Raw genomic sequence first — 20,807 nt, forward strand, 5'->3', positions numbered from 1 at the left:
AAACATAGGACAACGTGAACTGCAAGCACTGAACAACAGTGAAGCACTTAATACGGATGGGACGAGCGAGAGTATACCTGTCTGCGTAAAGTCCTGCCTATGCTGTGGGTTGGAGAGGGCATGGGAGGGGGAATCTTGGGGAGGTAGTTGAACTGGGAATGGGGAGGAACACCGGGGACCTGGAGCAGGGAATGGCTTTCGCATGGCTGGGAGTGGACTGAGGTGATGGAGCCTACAGGAAAGGTTAATGAAGACTTTTCATACGTTTTTTCCCCCCTTTCGAGATCAGTAATTATTAATACACAAAGTCATGTACTCTGATTCTTTATACCTAATTCAAGGTACCCTTGACTGGCTTCCACTTCTTCCAGTGGATAAGGAGCACTGGCTGGCCTCACAGGGCGAAACATGTAGCTGTCATTGGGCAAAGAGTGCATCCTTGACACTGACATTTTCCGTGGAGAGAGCAAATTCTCCTGTGTTCTTTGCATCCCCTCATCCTGCGGAAGAGAAATGTATTCTTTTGCTTTTGCCCTCATACATAAACTCACAAACCTATAAACACCTAGAGCCAAGCTTGCCAGGTTCATTCACCAGCTCGCTGCAGCTGACAAAGCAAATACACTCCTTGCCAGAGCAGCCCATGAGGGGTAACAAATGTTCCTGGCCTCCCCGCAGAGCCTCACTTCTCACTGTCCACATCCCCTCAGCATATTTTCTTTGCATTGTGACAACTCAGCACCCAATAAAACACAAATGCAATTCTGTTGCCCGCAGCTAACTCAGGCTGCTCCTTATAGAGTTAATGGTGCTCAGTAAGTGCAGAACTAAACTAAGAAAACAAATGGGATAAAGTTTCGTACACTATTGCCAGTTCATTATACCACTTTTTTTGTCAAGGACCCCCAAATATAATGATCCCCCAATGAAAGAACTAAAATATAAAGGCAGGTATATATTTTAATGTATAAAGAAAAATATTAAGTATTATATACCTTAGTACTCTGTTGCAGCCCCCTGGAGTTCCCCAGATCCCAGTTTGAAAACCCTTCATTATACTTAAATACCATGAAACCATAAATGCATGGTTTAACTAAAAACATTCTTTCTTTTCGACACTGTTTATTAATGAATTCTGCGTCATTTGGGGCAAACCGTGGCATGTATACCTGTCTATGCTTCTGCGGGTGTGGTCCTACATAAGTTGCCCTTCCTTCCGGCCCTGAAGAGCTCCCTGCTGAGATGTTGCTGAGACGCCGAGCCATTTCCATCTCCATCTCAATCTCAGCATCCATTTCTGCATCTTCTTTAGCCTCCTTATTGCTCTCCTCCAGGTGTTTCATCAGTACGGCCACCACCACGTTAACCAGCACAAACTGAGCGATTAGCACAAAGGTGACGAAGTAGATGGGGGAAACCAGGGGCAGATAGCTGAAGCAGTTACTTTCATTTGGAAGGCACTCTCGCAGAGTGTCCTGCAAATATGTGACACGTTCATGAATAAAACTGCACCTATAAAACACTCTCAATGCAATTAGAAAAATACCAATGAAAAGTCTTTCTGCACCGTATACCTTCATTATGCCATTCCAGTTGTCCCCCGTCGATACTCTAAATAATGTTAAAAAGGCCATTCCAAAGTTCTCAAATGTAGCATGTCTGCTTAATCCTTCGCATGGGTTGTTGTCATTGCATTCTAGATGAAAACATAGGTAAATAATAGTTTGATGACAGTCAAATTCTTTATTATACACAAAAAGCATAGCTAGACTATCACTGAATGTGTTGCTAAAAGTGGAGATAACCTGACAGAGTCCCCTGTATTACCATTAAAGAAGCAAATGAGCTGTTACCCCCAGACACGTCTGACACAATAATTAGGATTGATTTTAAAGTTGAAGGCTAATGAAAGTAATTAGAGTGCTTGCCCTTTAAGAGAAAGCATAATCCTGTCATTCGTGTTCCAGAGGCCTCTCGCAGGGATATAAGTAGCATAGAAATGTCTATTTGAGCCTAGAGGCTATCTTACAAAAACGCTGCCATTGCAGAAACAAGCTCCAAAGATCAACAGAGCTAATTTAGGTTCTTCTCCCATTATGACAGCACCGTATTCTAAGGAGAGCTCTAATACTGTAAGAGAACTGAAGCATGCCTTTGGGGACCAAATTTAAGCATTTCTAATCCAAAAATGAGAGTGGCAGCTAAGGTACAGCAAAGCCGCTAGAACTGTGAAATGGAGAGCTCAGTATGAACTGAGCAGGATTGCAGCACTGACCTAGTTTCCCAAAAAGCTCCACGCCAAGTGCCGCATAAATGAAGAAGAGGAGCATAAACAGCAAGCCCAGATTTCCCACCTAAAGAGAGGAAGCGCATTATCACAGTATGTTATTAAACAATCAATCATGGGGAGTAACATCATGTTATAGATATTTTATCTCCAACTTTTTCTCTGTCCTCCCCCATGTCTTACATATCCACACAAAGACAAAAAACAAATGCAATTGTGCAGTACATCTATATCTCTTTAAAGCAAAATCACACACACAGCATATGTGTGTATAAAAATGTTTTGTCAGGTAATGTTTTGTCTATAATACACTGTACAGTATATATTAGAGTTACTTTAGCTGTTACAATATTATTCTCGAGAACACTTTAGTTTAGGGACCAAATCTCACTATTAACTACTTGCTTTTTTGCATGCATATTACTAGCATATTGGCTGTTTATTAGTATTTATAAAACACATATTCTGCATGACCATATTCTACATCCCTAAATCTTGCTCAATACGTAAACTTAAGAACTGCCTTACTAACTTAAAATAGGCAGTATTTAGGAGTGTATTGAGGCAAAAGTCATAGTTAAGAGTTACTTAATAGCAAGAATTGGAGCATAAAATTAAATGTGTGTAAAAGTACATTTGTGCAACCTAATGTATTTGGCCATGTTAAATAATATACAACAAAATTAATTATTTTTAACAAGTTATGTATAAACATAAATGTAATATAACAAATATAAATACAATATCATAAAGAATATAAATATTTTTTTATAAAAATATATATTTATTATTAAATAAATACATGAATGAATTAATGTAAAAACACACAACATTAGTTACCTGTGGCAAAGCTTGCATAACTGTGTCTAGCAGGGCTCTCATGCCTGTAGCCATCTTCAAAAGCTTCAGTACTGCGGGCAAAGGCACAAATCAAATCCCACAAATCTATTTGTAATAGAACATGCAAATAACTTTTTTGTTAACTAGCTAAAATTAAAGGACCTCTGGCTATTCTCAGCACCCTCATAATGCGGATGATAGTGGGGTTGATTGGCAGTGCTGCGCTCATCTTGATCTCCTCCAGGGTGATGCCCATGATAGAGAGCAGGACTATGGCTAGATCCAGCTGGTTCCATCTGCCAGCACATTACAACATCATACCGTTAAAATACAGCATCCAGCAGCGAGCATCGTTTAGCTAATCGGTTTTTGAGCATTAGGCAAGCTGAGCAAACAAACCGTACACAGATTTATGAGCAAATAGTGAAAATAGAACAACATACTGTTGACTGCACCTGTACATGTGCTATTGTGGGATTAATGATAAGCAACAGGGATCATGACTCCTTTTAATTTAGCATGTTTCATTTAACTGAAACAAATGATTAATCTCGTTCCCTACGCATGATATGACATCAGACGCCACATATTAAAACATGACTTAATCACACTTAATTACAAAAGTGTTTTACAATGTGTTACTGAGGATAGTGAAGTTGCCCTGTGATAATATACATAATATATTTAAGGATTAAAATGCATGATTACGTCCGAACCAAACACACTGCAATAAGATTCAAGCAACAAGCAATTTGTCTGTCCACACCAGACTCATCCTAGCTACGGGATGCAACAAAATCAATCAACAATCAATCACAGCCAATCAGAAGAGCACATGAGCGGGCTCTCTCTGCAAGCACACTGCACTTTTAACAAATGAGTGACTGATACCATCTTTGGTGTGGAAGTTTATTTCTTTTAATTCATTTTTTAAGATCTGAGGTAAATTATCCACTCTCGCTTTCAGTATGGTAATAAAGGTCACACAAAATGGTGTTCGATCTCATAATTAGACCCTTTTAACATTAAAAGGGTCATATGATGCTTTTTTTAAAGATCATTATTTGGTGTAACAGAATATGTTGACATGCTTTAATGTTCAAAAACACATTATTTTTCAAATACTGTACATTATTGGAGGTCCTCTATGCCCCGCCTCTCTCAAACGCTTCGTTTTCTACAAAGTCCCTCCTTCCGACAAGCGCAGTCTGCTCTGATTGGCCAGCTGACCCAGTGCATTGTGATTGGCCGAACACCGCAAGCACTCGTCGGAAATGTAACGACCCTTACCATAATCGCGAGCTTCATCTTTCAAAATAAATGTAAAGACAGAGCCCGAAAGGGCAACAGAGTCTCGTGACAGACACAGTGATGAATATGTGTTTGCAGTACACAAGCCACGGTTAAGACAGCTGACTCCACTGTGATGTGTCTCGCTCTCTCTCGCTCACACACACACACACCGCTCTCTCTCTCTCTCTCTGTCTATATCTGCACACACACACACACACACGATGCGCAAAACTCCGCATTTGAACAGTCAATAGCAAATACTCAAACTAATAACAAAACAGTAGCTGATTCAGAAGAGCCAGATTGTCATAGCAAAGTCAGAATGACCTCCTCATCTAGGTTCACGAAACGGTCGTCCATAAAATGCATTGCTGTTCTGTTGTAAGTGATCTTAAAGATTCCTAAATGCATCTACTTTCGGAAGGCCAAATAAAGTGCTTTTGCTTTCGCCTAGAAACACACAGCGTCTCCCTGACATGCTGCTTCAACACTAACTGCGGTTACTGAAACCACGCCTTCTTTCTTTGCATGCACATTTGGGCCGCATTATGCTAATATTTCCACATAGTGAGGTAGATATGTGGGGGCGTGTTAGAACGAGCCGTTTTAGGGGGGCGTGGCAGAGTCTTAACTTTGATAAAGAATATCTCTTTGGTTTTGAGACTTTAGTCTTTGCAACTTCAGGGATCTTATCTATGCACAATCAGCTTGTAACACTCCAAAGAGAAAGGAAAACTTGAAATTGCATCATATGACCCCTTTAAATAAAGCACATAATCAGTACCTCAGATCCTCATTGTCATAGTGTGTATGTTGTTCTAGCCACAATGTCGCAAATAAAAATAGTAACCATTTCTAAAATAGAATCTACTGTCACTCGTCGCATATCACCTTCAAGGCTGGTTAGGACAAAAACTCTTGATTAACATGGAAAAGATACCTTTTATGGTGTGTTGCAGCGCTTCTGATTAGGACAGTGTTTTGTTCATTTCAGTTATATTTATAACATTGCCAAAAGAACAAAAGTCTGAAGCATAAGAGTGATTTACATAATCCTCCTTTTAATCTCTCCCACCCTCTTTTATCCCTTAAGAATACATATTTTGATTGTAGTTCTTCATTAATTATTGTGAATTATTTTTTCTGTCTGATCTAAGTGAGAGTCGGTCACGCTTTGATCTCATGTCTTTGTTGGCTTGAATATTCGATCAGTGCACACCATATCTGAATGAAGATAAAATATATTATGCTGTACACAAAGCTGATGGGGTCTTTAACTTTATTGGGTTGAGGACTTGGAAATTACTGCATGACTACAGATATCTAAGAATACACGTATATCCAATGCACAAAGAGAGCATGAGATAAGGGACAAGGTCACTGAGGGGTTGGGGACCGACAAGACTCCCCATAGACCTTCTTAGACTTTAGTATCAGGATTAAATTGATAATGAGAATGTAATGTATATAGCAAGTGTAATAATACCATTGTGCACACTAATAAACACTTATGAATAAAGCTTGAATCCATAATTGTTTTGTAAGTAAATATATAATAATTTTAGCACATAATTTCATAATATCAGTATAAAATGGATTTTATTTCCAGAAATGTATTCAGTGCAATATATGAAGAGCTCATTTGCAAAAACCGATAACTCCATTTTTATTTTTATTTCAGAAATCACGTTTTTTAACTGCGCATTCCAAGTAATATCAATCAAACTGCAGTTGGGTTGTTTTGATTAAGTAATAATAACTTAAACAAATACAGGTAATTTACAAAATTAAAGTTCATTGAAAGTACTTTTTTTATTTTATTTATTTATTTATTTTTTTTACACATATTAAAAGTTTGTTTTATAGCAAAAGCAGATAACTTCACATTTCATGTTTTAGAGTTAAAAAAAACACTTGTTTAATCTTTATAATCTCCTCAGATGACAATGTAGATGCCTGACAAACGTTGTTGGTGTTGTAATCATGAACTGTATGGATGTGATTATAAACTGAGCTTTTCCCTCACCATTGTAACGTTTGAAAACGTTTAAGCTTTTATTTTCCTTTTTCGCCCTGAAGAAGATATCACAGGTTCATCAAGTTCGTCGAAATTATCCATCCTCGATCACTTTTAGTCAGTTTTGACGAAACTCCTCTCAGCTAGCACGTCTTTTCAAAGTAACTTCACATTTCATGTTTTAGAGTTAAAAAAAACACTTGTTTAATCTTTGTAATCTCCTCAGCTGACAATGTAGATGCCTGACAAACGTTGTTGTTTTTGTGATCATAAACGGTATGGATGTGATTACACGCAACACACAGAGCTTTTCCCTCACCATTGTAACGTTTGAAAACGTTTAAGCTTTTATTTTCCTTTTTCGCCCTGAAGAAGATATCACAGATTCATCAAGTTTGTCTTAATTATCCATCCTCAAGTTTTTGTTTATATATATATTTATAAACAAAAACTTCAATTAAAATTAAACTGATAACTAAAAACATAAAAATCAAATCAAATTCAATATGTAAGGAATAATTGACACCCGAGGTGGTGATGCGGCCACAACGCCTCGGGTGTGCATTATTTTTGTAATAATGCACCGGCCCGGAGTCAATTATTCCGATTATACTACAGTTACCACACCTCAAGACATCGATCAGATGAGATATTTAAAGGGATTCGTCCGGTTTTTGTACTTAAATCTCTATTGTGAGTAGGATTACTTCTTCCGCATCTCATCCAACGCCTCTTTTGCTGGTTCCAAAACGTAATTTTAAAGCTGTAATGGAGGCTTGAGCCGTTGATAGCATTCTAATGCAGTTATTAATGAAGTTATTAGAAAGAGAGCGAGAGAGACAGAGACACACAGAGAAAGAGAGAGAGAGAGAGCTTGTGTGAATTAGGCTACCTCTGTGCGTCCCTCAACAGTGTTCTGCAGCAGCGTCTCTAAACCGCGCTGTTATTACCTCGCTAGTGAGAAATGTCATGTGTAGCCTTTAAGTTGCTACAGTATATCTGAAGGCTAACTGATCAAATCTTCAGGGCAGCGCTGACAACACCTTTTTGCACAAACTGCGTGACCGTAGTGTGCGTGTGCGAGCCCGTGTGATTGCAGTAATTCCTGTGTGCTGTATAGCTACTGTATGCTAATCTCCGTTATTACAGTTAACTATGCGAAGTGATATGGAACTGTAATGCGGTCAAGAGAGCTGCCTGGAACTACGTTCGCCGTGCGTTTCCCTGAAAATAATTGCACGCCTCAGAACGTTCATCAGCCAATCAGATTCAAGCATTCAACGGCCCCGTGGTATAACACCGATTAATACATGTATTGTTCCATGTTCGTTTGTATACCGCGCGCAAGGTTTATGCGCATAGTCCAAGTCTTCTCCGTTTTTAGTGCATCTCTGTGGCAGAATTACAGCGCCACATACTGGTCTGGCATGTATACTACATCGTTTTGTGGGGGAAAAAAAGATCGGATAGGGAAAGCTCTGGCTTCGTGTGGACGTAGCCTTAGTTAGCTTTGACGAAACGCCTCTCAGCTAGCACGTCTTTTCAAATCAGCTCAATTGTTTTTGAAAGTGGCGTTTATCGGTTTTTGCAAATGAACTCTTCATATGTATGTTGTTTATCTTATTTACAGTGTATTTACATTCACATTAGATATCTATTGATCCATATAGTAGGTCAGAATACCTCTCTTTGAAGAATCTCCGAAAACCGAATGCCACAAGCTTGAGTAAAGCCTCAATTACGAAGATGATGGTAAAGACATAGTTACAGTATTTCAGTGCCTCTTCAAGGTACTGTGTGAGATAGAAACAATGATTTCAGCCGTTTTAATGCTGCAATTTACAGGAAAATTGTATTTTGACGCTTAAACCACATTTAATAATGCATAAATGTCTTTGCATTATATAAAAATATCAAACTAGGGGCCAGATTCAAGAAAATCTTAAAAAGTTCTTAAGGTAATTATCTTTAATTGCCTTTAGAACAATCGTAAGAAAAGAATATAAGAACATTTATTAGAATGTTTTTGAAAAACAAAATATTTGTAACTTTATTCTTAAGAATTTTTTGTGAATCTGGCCCGGGATTTATTTTATAGAACGTCTACAAACACTTTTAAAGTTTGTTTCTTTTTGGTTTTAAATGATGAAATGCAGCTTTATGCAACTGTAGATCACTAGATCAAACACATTGAGATTCAAAGTGTCCGTAGACTCACGTGAGGCTGATTGAAATGCTCAATAGACATAGTGACCACATTGATGCAGATGATGCAGGTGATGAAGAGGTCCAGGTAGTGGTTGGTACACAGTGTGTGGATGTAGAGCCGGGCTGGAGAGTAATCTGCATAGTACGGTCTCTGCTGGGCCTCTGTTGATACAGTCATACAGACAGACAGCAGAAGAGTCAGTGCAGGGTAAACACAGAAAAACCAAATCACTGATGCAGTGGAAAAAGGCACTGGGTGTGAGGGGACAACTGCTGCAGAGAGGACCGGTACTTATCTTGCCACCATTGTGATATTATTGCTAAACTATCCATTTAAACCTCTCATGCAGCACCTGTGCCTTCATGGGTTTCAAGCATGCTGCTTTGGTGAACATGCCGTTGTAAACATGGCAGTATGTGGGAGAACATATGAAAGGACTTCTGTGAGTAGCACAGGTTACGGGAACATATCGAGTGTTTCTCAAGGAGAGCTTAGAGGCGACTGTTCATCGATTAGTTGTACTGTGTGTGATATATTGGACATGACAGCAACCATAAAATTGATTTGAGTTTGAATCCATCTTTCTGAGTCTGCCATAAAAGCATGTTTACAGGTAAATACCATATGACAAGAGAGAAGCCTTTGCGCTACTGAATATCTGATAGAGATATTAAACATGCAAGTACAGCACAAGCATTAAATGAAACATCTCTCCCTAGCAGATACCACACTCGTGACCACCCTGAAAGGCTTACATAGTTGCACACCGAAACAGCATGTCTTTCAGTAGGATGGGATAATGGCAGGCCCAGATGGAATCTGTTGACGTTTTCAACATTTTCTGATCTGAATTTGGGGAATATCTGATTAATTCTGTACTCTTAGTGATAGCTGAAAGATTTATTACTAGCATATTAGTCCAAATATTTAATGAATGAGCTCAAGGGTAGAGCATTTTATTTTAATTTTGAGGAAATCCGCTGAGCTTTCTGTGGGTGCAGATTCCGTGTAGGTCTGAAACATGAACGGATCCACAGATTGGTGATTTGGATATATTGTATATAGAAATGTTTCTTCAACTTCAGGTGCCTTTGTGTCCAAAGGGGTTTTTGTTGTTTATGTCACAACTACGATCATCTAAACAAATGTGAAATTAACAGTTGTGGTATTTATTGCATATACATTTTTGTTCAAAATTATGTCCCTCACTTATGGCGTCACACATGGTGTGTCTGTGAACCTGAAAATTAAGGTAAATCTCCTTAAGTTGTTGTAAACAATATTTTATCATCACGATTTCGACTAGAATACTACTCGGCACAATACACAATCTGAGATGTGATGTGAATTTTCATAACAATTCTCCTGTGATGTATGACAAATGTGTTCTATGAAAATATTTTCTGAAAGTCCACATGGCCACAGTTGAAGAAACACCTTTTTATACTAGGGATGTCCCGATCAGGCTTTTTGTGCCCCCAATGCGATCTGAGTCATTGAGTATCTGTCGATACCAAGTCCTGATCCGATACTTGTATATTCCTAGTGTTTGATGCTTGATTCAAATACAAGTTATTCAAATCAATCCAATGTACAGTATACAGAGTTGTGCAGAGCGTAAAAGATATGTGTATGTGTGTGTATACATATATAAGATATATACTCTATGTATATATCTGCACACTGTATAAAGACATTTGTAGAATATGGGACTACTGATGTAAACGTCTTGCATTTTATATACAATAAGCAGAATAATTACAACATAAAGGTAAAAAAGTGGAGATATGGTTAGAAAGCATGAAGCACGCGTCTGTCCGTCAAAACCGAAGATGCAACCCATAGCAATGCGTTATGACAACGACGTCTCAGATAGTCTGAAGGCAGATAAAAGTAAACGATAAATGAATGAGTGATCATTACAAAAGTGCGCATCAAATATACTTTGTTTGGTTTTAATGGCAGCTAAGCACGGACATTTGAGTGTCTTCATTTCCTTTTAATGGTGGTTGGCAAATCTACTGGAAAGTGAATACTGCCACCTACTGCACATCACCGGCATTACAGCTGACGTAAAATAAGGATCGGGCTAAGGAGAGCTGACAGCGATCAGTTAAAAAAAATGCTTGATCAGCCCTGATCCCGATCCTTAAGATCGGCTCGGGACATCCTTAATTTATACAAATATTTGCCTTCTTTTCTTCCCTGTCCTGCTAAATGCACTCTGTGTTGAGGACTGTTTTGTGAGATGTCCTTCGATCTATCCCAGATGAATGCATGGAGGGGCTCTTTGAATAGATTCAGGGAAATAAAACTCAACTGCTATGGACTCGGCTATGAGTACTATAAGTCACAGTCACATACACAATTAATCCCTTGACTGCTGTAAAGGCTGGAGGTGCCAAGTGTGACAAACTAGATAAAACTGTCAGCTTTTATGCAAAAGATCATTTATCAGGAAGCTTTGCCCTGGCAGGCGAGGTGCTTAAACAAAGAACACACTTCTTCACATTTATTCGTTTAGTCACTTAAAATCATGGCCGGCATTCTTAGATTCCGTAATGCTCACAACCAGACAACCCTAATAGTGCCCTCAGTGTACCAAACTGATTTAGACAGACAGCCAGACCACAGGCAACTAACCATATTCAGTCTCACAACTGGATAGTATGATGTAACTTGCCTTGATGTAATATTACATATGTTTGAGTTCAGCACTCAACATCATCCACACATCCCCCCCCCATCTTTGGGCAACTGCCTCCTCTCACAACATTGTTTCCCAGCATCCACACTATCTTTAAATTTCTTACCCCTTTGGATGCACCCCTTTGAAAACTAGGGTTTTCAATCGATTTAAAATTGTAATAATTTAAAGGGATAGTTCACCCCAAAATTAAAATTCTGTCATTAATTACTCACCCTCATGTCGTTCGAAACCCATAAGACCTTCGTTCATCTTCAGAACACAAATGAAGATATTTTTGATGGAATCTGAGAGCTCTCTGACCCTGCATAGACAGCAACACAACTGAAGTGTTCCCAAGTCCAGAACCGTAGCAAGGAGATCTGTAAAATAATTCAAGTGACATGAGTGGTTCATCCGCAATTATACGTAGCTACGAGAATACTTTTTGTGCGCAAAAGAAAAAAAATAACAACTTTATTCAACAATTCGTCTCCTCCGCATCCCCCTGGTGCCATTTTGGAGAATATCCGCTGGACGTAAAACAACGTATGCTGTTCTGTGTCAGCTGCGTCACGCCGGATCTGTTCCTTATGTTGTTGTGATTTGATCTGAACGGAAACAGCGTATCTGTGTGACGCAGCTGACACAGAACAACATGCGCTGTTTACAGGGTGATGCGGACTCGGAGGAGATGAATTATTGAATAAAGTCGTTATTTTTTTTCTTTTGTGCACAAAAAGTATTCTCGTAGCTACGTATAATTGCGGATGAACCACTCATGTCACTTGAATTATTTTACAGATCTCCTTGCTACGTTTCTGGACTTGGGAACATTTCAGTTGCGTTGCTGTCTATGCAGGGTCAGACAGCTCTCAGATTCCATCAAAAATATCTTCATTTGTGTTCTGAAGATGAACGAAGGTCTTATGGGTTTGAAACGACATGAGGGTGACTAATTAATGACAGAATTTTCATTTTTTGGTGAACCTGCCCTTTAACTTTGCTGATTAATTAAATTAAATGCATTTATCAGTTTTGCTTAGCAAATCCCCAAATGAAGATAAATCAAAGACACAACAGGAGAGGACTGAATCCTTGAATATAAAAAGTGGCTTTAGAAGCCAGTACATTGTTAATTTCATTTCAGCGTCATTGATCATAAGCCTATCACTGCCCTACAGTCCATAGCAATCCATTTTGCAATGGAGTTTGTACCTGTCTGATATATACTGTTGTTCAAAAGTTTGGGGTGAGTTAGATTTAAAAAAAAGAAAAGAATCTATACGCTTGTATTCACCAAGGAAGCATTAACGTGAACAAGTCACAGTAAAAACATTTGTTACAAAAGACTTCTATTTCAAATAAATGGTGTTCTTTTGAATATTTTGAATAATTTATCATGGTTTCTACAAAAATATTAAGCAGCACAACTGTTTTCAACACTGATAACAGTAATAAATGTTTCTTAAGCAGCAAATCAGCATATTAGAATGATTTCTGAAGGATCATGTGCCACTGAAGACTGGAGTAATGGGATACATCACAGGAATAAATTACATTTTTACTTAACATTTTACTGTTACTTTATTTTTGATCAAATAAATGCAGCCTTGGTGAGTATAAGACACTTTGTTTTTGAGACTTCAAAAACATAAAAAAATCTTACCGACCCAAAACTTTTGAACGGTAGTGTAAACTTGGCAGTTGTTCACAGAGGACGCACTCTTTGGTCTAAGTACACATGCAGACTAACATTTTTGGCCATTGCGCCACATATCGTGCCATGATCATAACATATTAAAAGCAACTTTTTCAAGCTTAAAAGTCTTTGAAAACCATTATTACATGCGAGGATGGCCAAACAGCTTTTTGCTGCCTGTTATCAGTAAGTGTTTTTTGGCGAGGTGCGTTAATACTTCAATCTTAAATTGTAGGAAAATGAACACTTAACTAACACATTAAATGAACAGTCCTAATTAGTACTAGTTCAAACTTCTATTAATTTACCACACTACAGTATATAGAGTATTCATAGCAGGACGCTCTGCTGCTTTGGCCATGATGCTGACCCCATATGTACCTTGCAAACTTCCCCTGTTGGCTTGTCATGCAGCATTTTGTGTTGCGGGCATCTCATGCAGGAACATGCTGCAGTCCAGCACAATCCAAGGCTGACATCAGATCAGTGCCAAATTGTGCATGGTTTTTGAATTTCCTCAGCCTTTTGACCTTTGTCATTTAAAAAAAAAATTAATAAATAAAATGCATTGACATTTGTCAACCTCGGAAAAAAAACAAAAACAAAAGTGCATCCTTAAAAGTGCAAATGGCATAGAGATTTCTCTGAAATGATATAGTTTAACATAAAATAAATAATAATAAACTTAAAATGATTTCCAATTTGCACTACTCAACATGTCTTACCCTCCTCTAAAGTATATATATTTTCACTTGTCTCTGTTTAATGTCTATTTGTCTTTTCTATTTGTTATATGAGGGCATTAGTGGGAGATTCTTGATAAACAGAGGCATCTCTGACTTCTCACACCCAATTCTGTGTTTTTTTCTCATCCATAACATTTGCAGCAGCAGGAAATAAACGTTCACTGTCTATGCTGGGGCAAGGGGCTGACAGGTATTTCCGTGCAAGTGAGGCAAGGTCTGGGAACTGGGATTTATTTGACTTGGGCTTAGCGCTAGTAGCTGCTGCCGCGACTGCTTCATATTCTTTTAGTACAGCTTCGCCGCGATGACGACCTTTCAAGTGAGATATAAGATTTGTTATTAAAACTTGACGTATTGTTGTATTAACCTTTTTTCCTCCTCTCGAAATCCTTGCTGAACATGCTTTGCAAATAGCAATGGTAATGTCCTCCGCTGCCACCGAGAAAAAGACATGTTCACGGGTGATGACGTAATGAGCGCGATGCAGTTTAAAAGCTGCAGTCACTTTTAACTCGGAAGGTAGATGAATCTCGGAAAAATCAGACTGATTGATTCATTTACCAGCAAGAGTACTTTATCGGATTTCATTTATTTATCGGAGCAATAAAAATGATGTCAATTTCACCCATATCGCCCGATAATTTATCTAAATTTAATATAGTGCATCCCTAAAAATAATGAAATAAAGTAATGTAACTATTTCTTCTCTTCTGTGACAGTCCTTGATGCACATTAACAAGAGTACCACGATGCATTCCTCTCTTTGCAAACAAGTCTCAGTGCATCCGGTTTCTACGCCAGAACGCCGGCTCCTGCATCAGCAGCACTGCACGCATGCATTGTGGTACTCTCGTGAACGTGCATCGAAGGCTGACAGGGAAGAGAAGAAATTGTTGAATAAAGTAGTTATTTTCATTTTCTTTGCCACAAAAAGTATTCTCGTAGCTTCATAATGTTACAGTTGAACCACTGATGTCACATTAACTATTTTAATGATGTCCTTACTAACTTTCTGGGCCTTGAACATGGTAGCTGTGTTGCTGTCAGATTTCATCAAAAATATCTTCATTTGTGTTTCAAAGATGCACAGAACATCTTACGGGTTTAGAACGACATGAGGGTGAGTAATTAATGACCTATCGCTTTAAATGTGTCCAAACCAATGAATAACACTTACCTGTCCCAAGTTGTCAAAGTTGTACTTTCTCCGAATCCATTTGTAGTTTGCTTGAAGACAATCAGACTTATTGGTGATGTTTTTGGTGTCGCCACCTTCACAATGGTAAAACTTTCCTTTGAAGAGCTGTAATTGATAATATCGCAACTGCGTTATCTGAAAATCCCTCACATTTCTGTTGAAAAGCATGTAGCACTTGAAGCAATTACCTGAACTCCAAGAATGCCAAAGACAATAAAGAAGGCACAGCAGATCAGCACAATGTTCCCAATGGGCCTCAGGGACGTTATTAGCGTTTCCACCACCAGCTTCAGTCCAGGAGCACGACTAATCACTCTATTTATGTGAAAAAACAAAGGCGCAACCTATTTCACCCTGTTTGAATTCCAGGAACATTTATGTAATGGTACAATTGTCTGGTACAAACCTTTAAGATCGATAAACCTCTGCTTAGTCTTACCTCTCAAATAATTAAAGGATAATAGACTTCATTTGGCAAAGCTTTAGTTGAATCGATAAGTGAGAAGGGGCTTTTAGCGTGTAGACTCAGGAGATAATGCAACCACATAATTAACCTTCAGTTTATTCCTTAACTGGAGCAATGACCATGTAGCGGATTTCATTGAATGCTTGAGCCTCAGACAGGCGCGTTGTGACCTTTCGCTGACTCACCTCAGCGGCCGCAGAGTTCTCAGCAGACGAAGAACCCTCAGGATGCCAAGGATTCGGTTTCCACCAGTATAGGCCAGAGAGACCAGAATGTCAATGAGAGAGACAGAGACCAGCACCCCATCCAGAACATTCCAGGTGCTCTGCAGATAACTTTGCTTCCCGGCGCAGAAGCCGAGGGCCACCACCTTTAACACAAGCCATATCACATCTGTAAGAGTGTTTTGTGGAATGAATACTCCTTATATATAGAGAAAAAACCTGTACCATACCTTCACAGTCATTTCAGCAACAAAAATCACAGTGAAAACATAATTGGAGATACTGAGGAACTTTCGCTCCTGAAATGAAGAACAAAAGGACATAATGTATCGTACATCCAGTAAGCATGACAACACCAAATATTAGATGCAAATGGCCATGATTGCACTCAAGCAAACTTACGGATGGCTGAATAGAGGGTCTTTCCAGAGCAATGGTAATGCAGTTTAGGAAGATGAATACCAAGACTACATGATCAAACAACTTGTGAGAAATTAACCTTTGACACATCATCCGAAACCTAGGACAGAATTGTATAACAATATTGCATTTCAAAACTGAATGTGAAACTTTGAAAGGAAAGCAGTAATTGGCCAGTTGTTGTTGGAGATGGCAAATGCTTACTTGTTCTGAGGAGAGAACAGGTAAAGGGACCACTCTTCATGATCTTTACACCACTTAGGTTTATATGCCTCAAACGTCCTCTTGAGACGGAAACAGAAGCTCTGTAACCCACAAGAGAGATGTATAAGCAAACTGAACAAGAACTACAGCTAATTACTACAGCTCTAAACACTAACTACAGCATTGTCAGGAGTTTAAAGTGTTTAGTGTAGATAAGAACCTCCGGTTATAAACATTACGCTAATGGTCTCGATTCAATATATCAATAAAGAGGGATTCAAATGGATGCTTGTTTCAATTTGATGAATTATCATTTTGTAGCTCTAACTGTTTATTTTCCAAATGTGTTTTCTGCAGTATACATTTTGCACAATTAAAATCCTTTTTGTCTAAACGTCTAATTGATGCTAGGTACTTGGCTAGAAAGATGGATTCACTTGAAGAAATGACACTATGAAGCAGCTGTAATTATGCGGATGGTAATACAATTGTTGGAAATCATTATAATAACATTTCCAACTAACTTCCACTTGTTCATATGAAGCACTGACACTTTTATGCAGTTTTTATGGACTTTTTTCATGTACTTAATTATGTCGTTTCAGTTAACACCATGTAGCACCTTTCAAACAATTGAAAGTGTTTTTCTTTTTTCAACAGCTCAGTAGTGGCTCCATGATGCATAACTCAATTTTTTTTTTTGCAAGAAATAAAATAATTTCAGGAATATAAAAGACAATTTTTTTTATAACTTTTATTCATTTAGCAGATGCTTTTTCCAAAGCGACATATCATTCATTAATTTGGAGTTGGTAAGATTTTTTATGTTTTTAAATGAAGTTTCTTATGCTCTCACCAAAGATATATTTGATCAAAAATAAACGGTAAAAACAGCAATATTGTGAAATATTATTACAATTTAAAATACAATTTTTTATATTTTTAAAATGTTAAAGCTGACTTTTTAAGCAGTCATTACTCCAGTCTTCAGTGTCACATTATCCTTCAGAAATCATTCTAATATGCTGATTAATATGCTGCTCCAGAAACATTTCTTATTATCAATTTTGAAAACAGTTGTGCTGCTTAATACTTTTGTGGAAACCATAATATAATAATTTTTCAGGATTCTTTGATGAATAGAAACTTCAAATGAACAGCACAGGACAGAAATATACAATTTCGTTTTTTTCTTTAAAAAAATCCAAACGTTTTAAAGATTACTACTATTCTAAAATGAGTAAAAAATAAAGAATAAGTTGTGCATGTCCAGACTTTTGGCTGGTTGTGTATGTTATTTGTATGTAAGCCTGTAGTGTAGCCCTGTTGGTTTCTGTTTATTTCACAGCACTTGAAACTCAATTTCAAGACGAGGCCTCTTGAGTGAGCCGATATCATCACTCTGACACCAATAAAGGTCACTTTTCACCCAGCAAGAAAAACAATTACTGCCTTCAGACTACGGGGCTGAATCAATTACAACATGCCAATTTGTCTCCTCACAAGACAAACCCCTGGGAAGACATCTTCGAAAAGCAAGTCATAAGCACTGCCTGACTATAACAAACAACACAGCATTAAACCATAACTTACATCATCCATGTCCTCCTCTGCAATGGAGTCTTCCTTGCTGAGGTTGGCGGACAGGTCAGTGGGCAGGTGCAGGCTTCTTCCATTGCAGTCGTGGTAGTCTCCCAGTGAGCTGAAGCTGGGGGTTTGGGGCAGCTCAGGGATATCTAGAGAGCTGGGATGCTGCAGTGAGCTCCCACTGATATTGGCCAGCTTCTCCCCCTCCAAGTCTTCGTCCTCAAAGCTGCCCCTGCCGTCCCCAGACAGCAGAGACTCCCTCTCCCCAGACGTGTCCTTCCTTTTCAAACTCGGCGCCCGTCCTAAGCTGTTCCAGCTTGACCTGCGGCTGCCCCAGTTACTGCCTGAGCCACGGGGGTGGCATGGAGATCTTCTTGGGCTAGTCTAGGATAGTAAAGGAATATGCCTACGTTACACATATCGCTTGTTCCTGCAATTAAGAACTACAGTCATTTCTAGCCTTTCATTAGTATTGGGGCACATCGAAAAGTGTCCCCATATTTTGATATTTTTTGACGATGTTTTGCATATAAATTGGCTTTATCTGCAGTAGAGAGTTGTTTACAAGCTGTACACGCAATAAAAACTGCTTTGTCACTGACAAACAATAGAAGACATTTGCAAGTTTTGTTTCCTACAGTGGATTTAAGGTACATATCCACCTCATCCATTTTTTGATTGTTTGTTTTCTGTCTTATAAAGTAATCCCTTAAGGTTTTGGAGAGAGAAACAGTTGCAAACGATTCATTGCATGAGGGAACTGTCCGAATGAATCAAAGTGAATCAAAAAGAACACAGTTTTGTTAATAATATTTTAATGGGGAACAGCAGTATTTTACTCAGGCTCATGGCCCTGTCTAGCAATGCCTCTGACTATAGTAAAATAAATAGCAATGAACAGTAAAAAATAAAAATAAAAACACAACATGACATTTATGCATTTGACAGACACTTTGAAAAAAAAATCTAACATTTAAAAGGGCCTTAAAAATGTAATTTTTGTTAAACTTTTAATAAATTGCGTTTTAATATTGTAAGTTTCATGGCCGTCATTTTGACCGTTTTTAAATTTTAAAATGTAATAACTTTGCTGAAATAAAACCCATATAACTATAATACCCTGACTTTTCCTAAATGTGTGTATATTTTATTATAACATTGTTATTTTATTAAAATTACAAAACACAAAAGAGTTCTGAGTATTTCTCCCTTAAATGGCCAAAGCGGTCAAATTGACCGTTCGCATTACAGACGGCATATGATTTCTGCTTTTGCGACTTTTTCCCGCGGTTGAAAATGCACGTCACTGTTGCCTAGCAACTTTTGTCCTAGTTGTTTTTATATTCTATTGCTAAGCTAAAATTCCCATTTGTAAAAAAGCCAGGTGGACAACTCCAATACAACAACTGCTGTCATTCAATCTGCCACGGTTCCAGGTACATATGTTAGGCTAAAAGTTGTAATGATAAAATAGCCAAAAATAATAATAATAATAGTAATAATAATAATGGCTATTATTATTTTTATGCTAGCGTAATGCTATAGCTAATGCATATAGGCTAATTTTAGCCCCGACAAGACTGATATTGTGAAATAAAACAAACTAATTAGGCTTTTTTTAGCGACAATGACGGTTTATTATTACCTATACTATTATAATAGATCCATTTATTCATGGATCACGATTCCAGTGGTGGCTGCAAATAATTGTTTCCAATTCATCTGATCCAAACATAAAATATGTCATAAAATATGACAACAGACATTCAAAGCTTCATTGTAAAACCTCAAAAGAAGCTTCGAATGTAAATATGATATGACAAAAATGGCATTCAGTTCAGTCTAGTATGAACGGTCAGAATGACCGCTATGGCCATTCTAGTAGTTATAGAATTCCAGTAGTTCTAGTGTTAAAGAGACATTACATTAAAGGGGCCATATGATGCGATTTCAATTTTTTCTTTCTCTTTGGAGTGTTACAAGCTCTTGGTGCATAAAGATCTGTAAAGTCGCAAAGACTAAAGTCTCAAATCCAAAGAGATATTCTTTATAAAAGTTAAGAGCCAACCACGCCTACCTAAAACGGCTCGTTCTAACACACCCCCACATATCTGTGGGAAGATTTGCATAACACCACCCAAATGTTCACGCAAAGAAAGAAGGCGTAACTTTTATTCTCGCTGTAGTATTGTTGTTGCCGCGTGTTTCGTTGTGAAAACGAAACTACTTTGTTTGGCCTTCCAAAAGAGGATGATATCCGCTTCGTCATGCCTAGAGCTGATCCGTGCTGGTCGCTGAGGAAATACATAAACTTCGCTCTGTGGATCACCGGATCAGCTTTCACCGTGGACGAAGCGGAGTCCAGCCCGGGGTCGTCACATGTGGTTGCCGCAAGCCCGCCGGACGCTCCTTCGTCGAATCTGCCGGCCGCGCCGTTCCCAAGCCCGCCGCCTCTGCTCACTCAAGCCGGCCTCCGCATACTCTAGTCCGCCGCTCACTCAAGGCCGCGGTGTGTGACGCTGTTTCGTTGTGAAAGCGAAACTACTTTGCTTGGCCTTCCAAAAGAGGACACAACTAGAAATCAGTGGTTAAGTTGTATTTACAACACTGTTCCAGAACACTTCAACCCAAATATTCAGATGTGTGCTGCACATTTTATGGAGGACTGTTTACTGACCCTGGTAGAGTAGACTACAATGCCGGCTGTTCTGACTGATAGTCTGTAAGTAAGTTTTTTATATATAAAGAATTTGCCACTGATGATTCAAACGTGAGTTTGTAGCAGTGTAGAGTAGGGCTTGTTGTTTGTCATTTCTCCGATCACAAATGCAGACATGGTTTTATGTTTACGCGGCGCGATGCAACGCAACACGTAAAAAGACAGTATAAGTCATTATAATCCATAATTATGTCCCCACTGGATGCAAC

General features: G+C 38.4%; 1 protein-coding gene across 1 annotated transcript in view; it reads right to left on the reverse strand.

Annotated features, from left to right (window-relative positions):
- The window catches only part of LOC107581769 (voltage-dependent T-type calcium channel subunit alpha-1H-like), a 60,841-nt gene that overhangs the window by 2,961 nt on the left and 37,073 nt on the right, over positions 1 to 20,807 (reverse strand). Inside the window, exons 15-31 of the mRNA XM_016267419.1 lie at positions 17,886 to 18,263; positions 16,293 to 16,393; positions 16,071 to 16,188; positions 15,899 to 15,967; positions 15,630 to 15,814; positions 15,167 to 15,293; positions 14,958 to 15,083; positions 14,790 to 14,820; positions 8,656 to 8,936; positions 8,121 to 8,230; positions 3,290 to 3,423; positions 3,128 to 3,198; positions 2,276 to 2,354; positions 1,575 to 1,696; positions 1,170 to 1,475; positions 332 to 500; positions 78 to 232 (exon numbers count right to left, since the gene is read on the reverse strand). Of these exons, the coding sequence (XP_016122905.1) occupies positions 78 to 232; positions 332 to 500; positions 1,170 to 1,475; positions 1,575 to 1,696; positions 2,276 to 2,354; positions 3,128 to 3,198; positions 3,290 to 3,423; positions 8,121 to 8,230; positions 8,656 to 8,936; positions 14,790 to 14,820; positions 14,958 to 15,083; positions 15,167 to 15,293; positions 15,630 to 15,814; positions 15,899 to 15,967; positions 16,071 to 16,188; positions 16,293 to 16,393; positions 17,886 to 18,263 (2,562 nt within the window). The remainder of the gene's footprint in view (positions 1 to 77; positions 233 to 331; positions 501 to 1,169; positions 1,476 to 1,574; positions 1,697 to 2,275; positions 2,355 to 3,127; positions 3,199 to 3,289; positions 3,424 to 8,120; positions 8,231 to 8,655; positions 8,937 to 14,789; positions 14,821 to 14,957; positions 15,084 to 15,166; positions 15,294 to 15,629; positions 15,815 to 15,898; positions 15,968 to 16,070; positions 16,189 to 16,292; positions 16,394 to 17,885; positions 18,264 to 20,807) is intronic.

Source organism: Sinocyclocheilus grahami, unplaced genomic scaffold, assembly GCF_001515645.1.
Source record: "Sinocyclocheilus grahami isolate Dianchi unplaced genomic scaffold, SAMN03320097.WGS_v1.1 scaffold37.1, whole genome shotgun sequence".
NCBI lineage: Eukaryota > Metazoa > Chordata > Actinopteri > Cypriniformes > Cyprinidae > Sinocyclocheilus > Sinocyclocheilus grahami.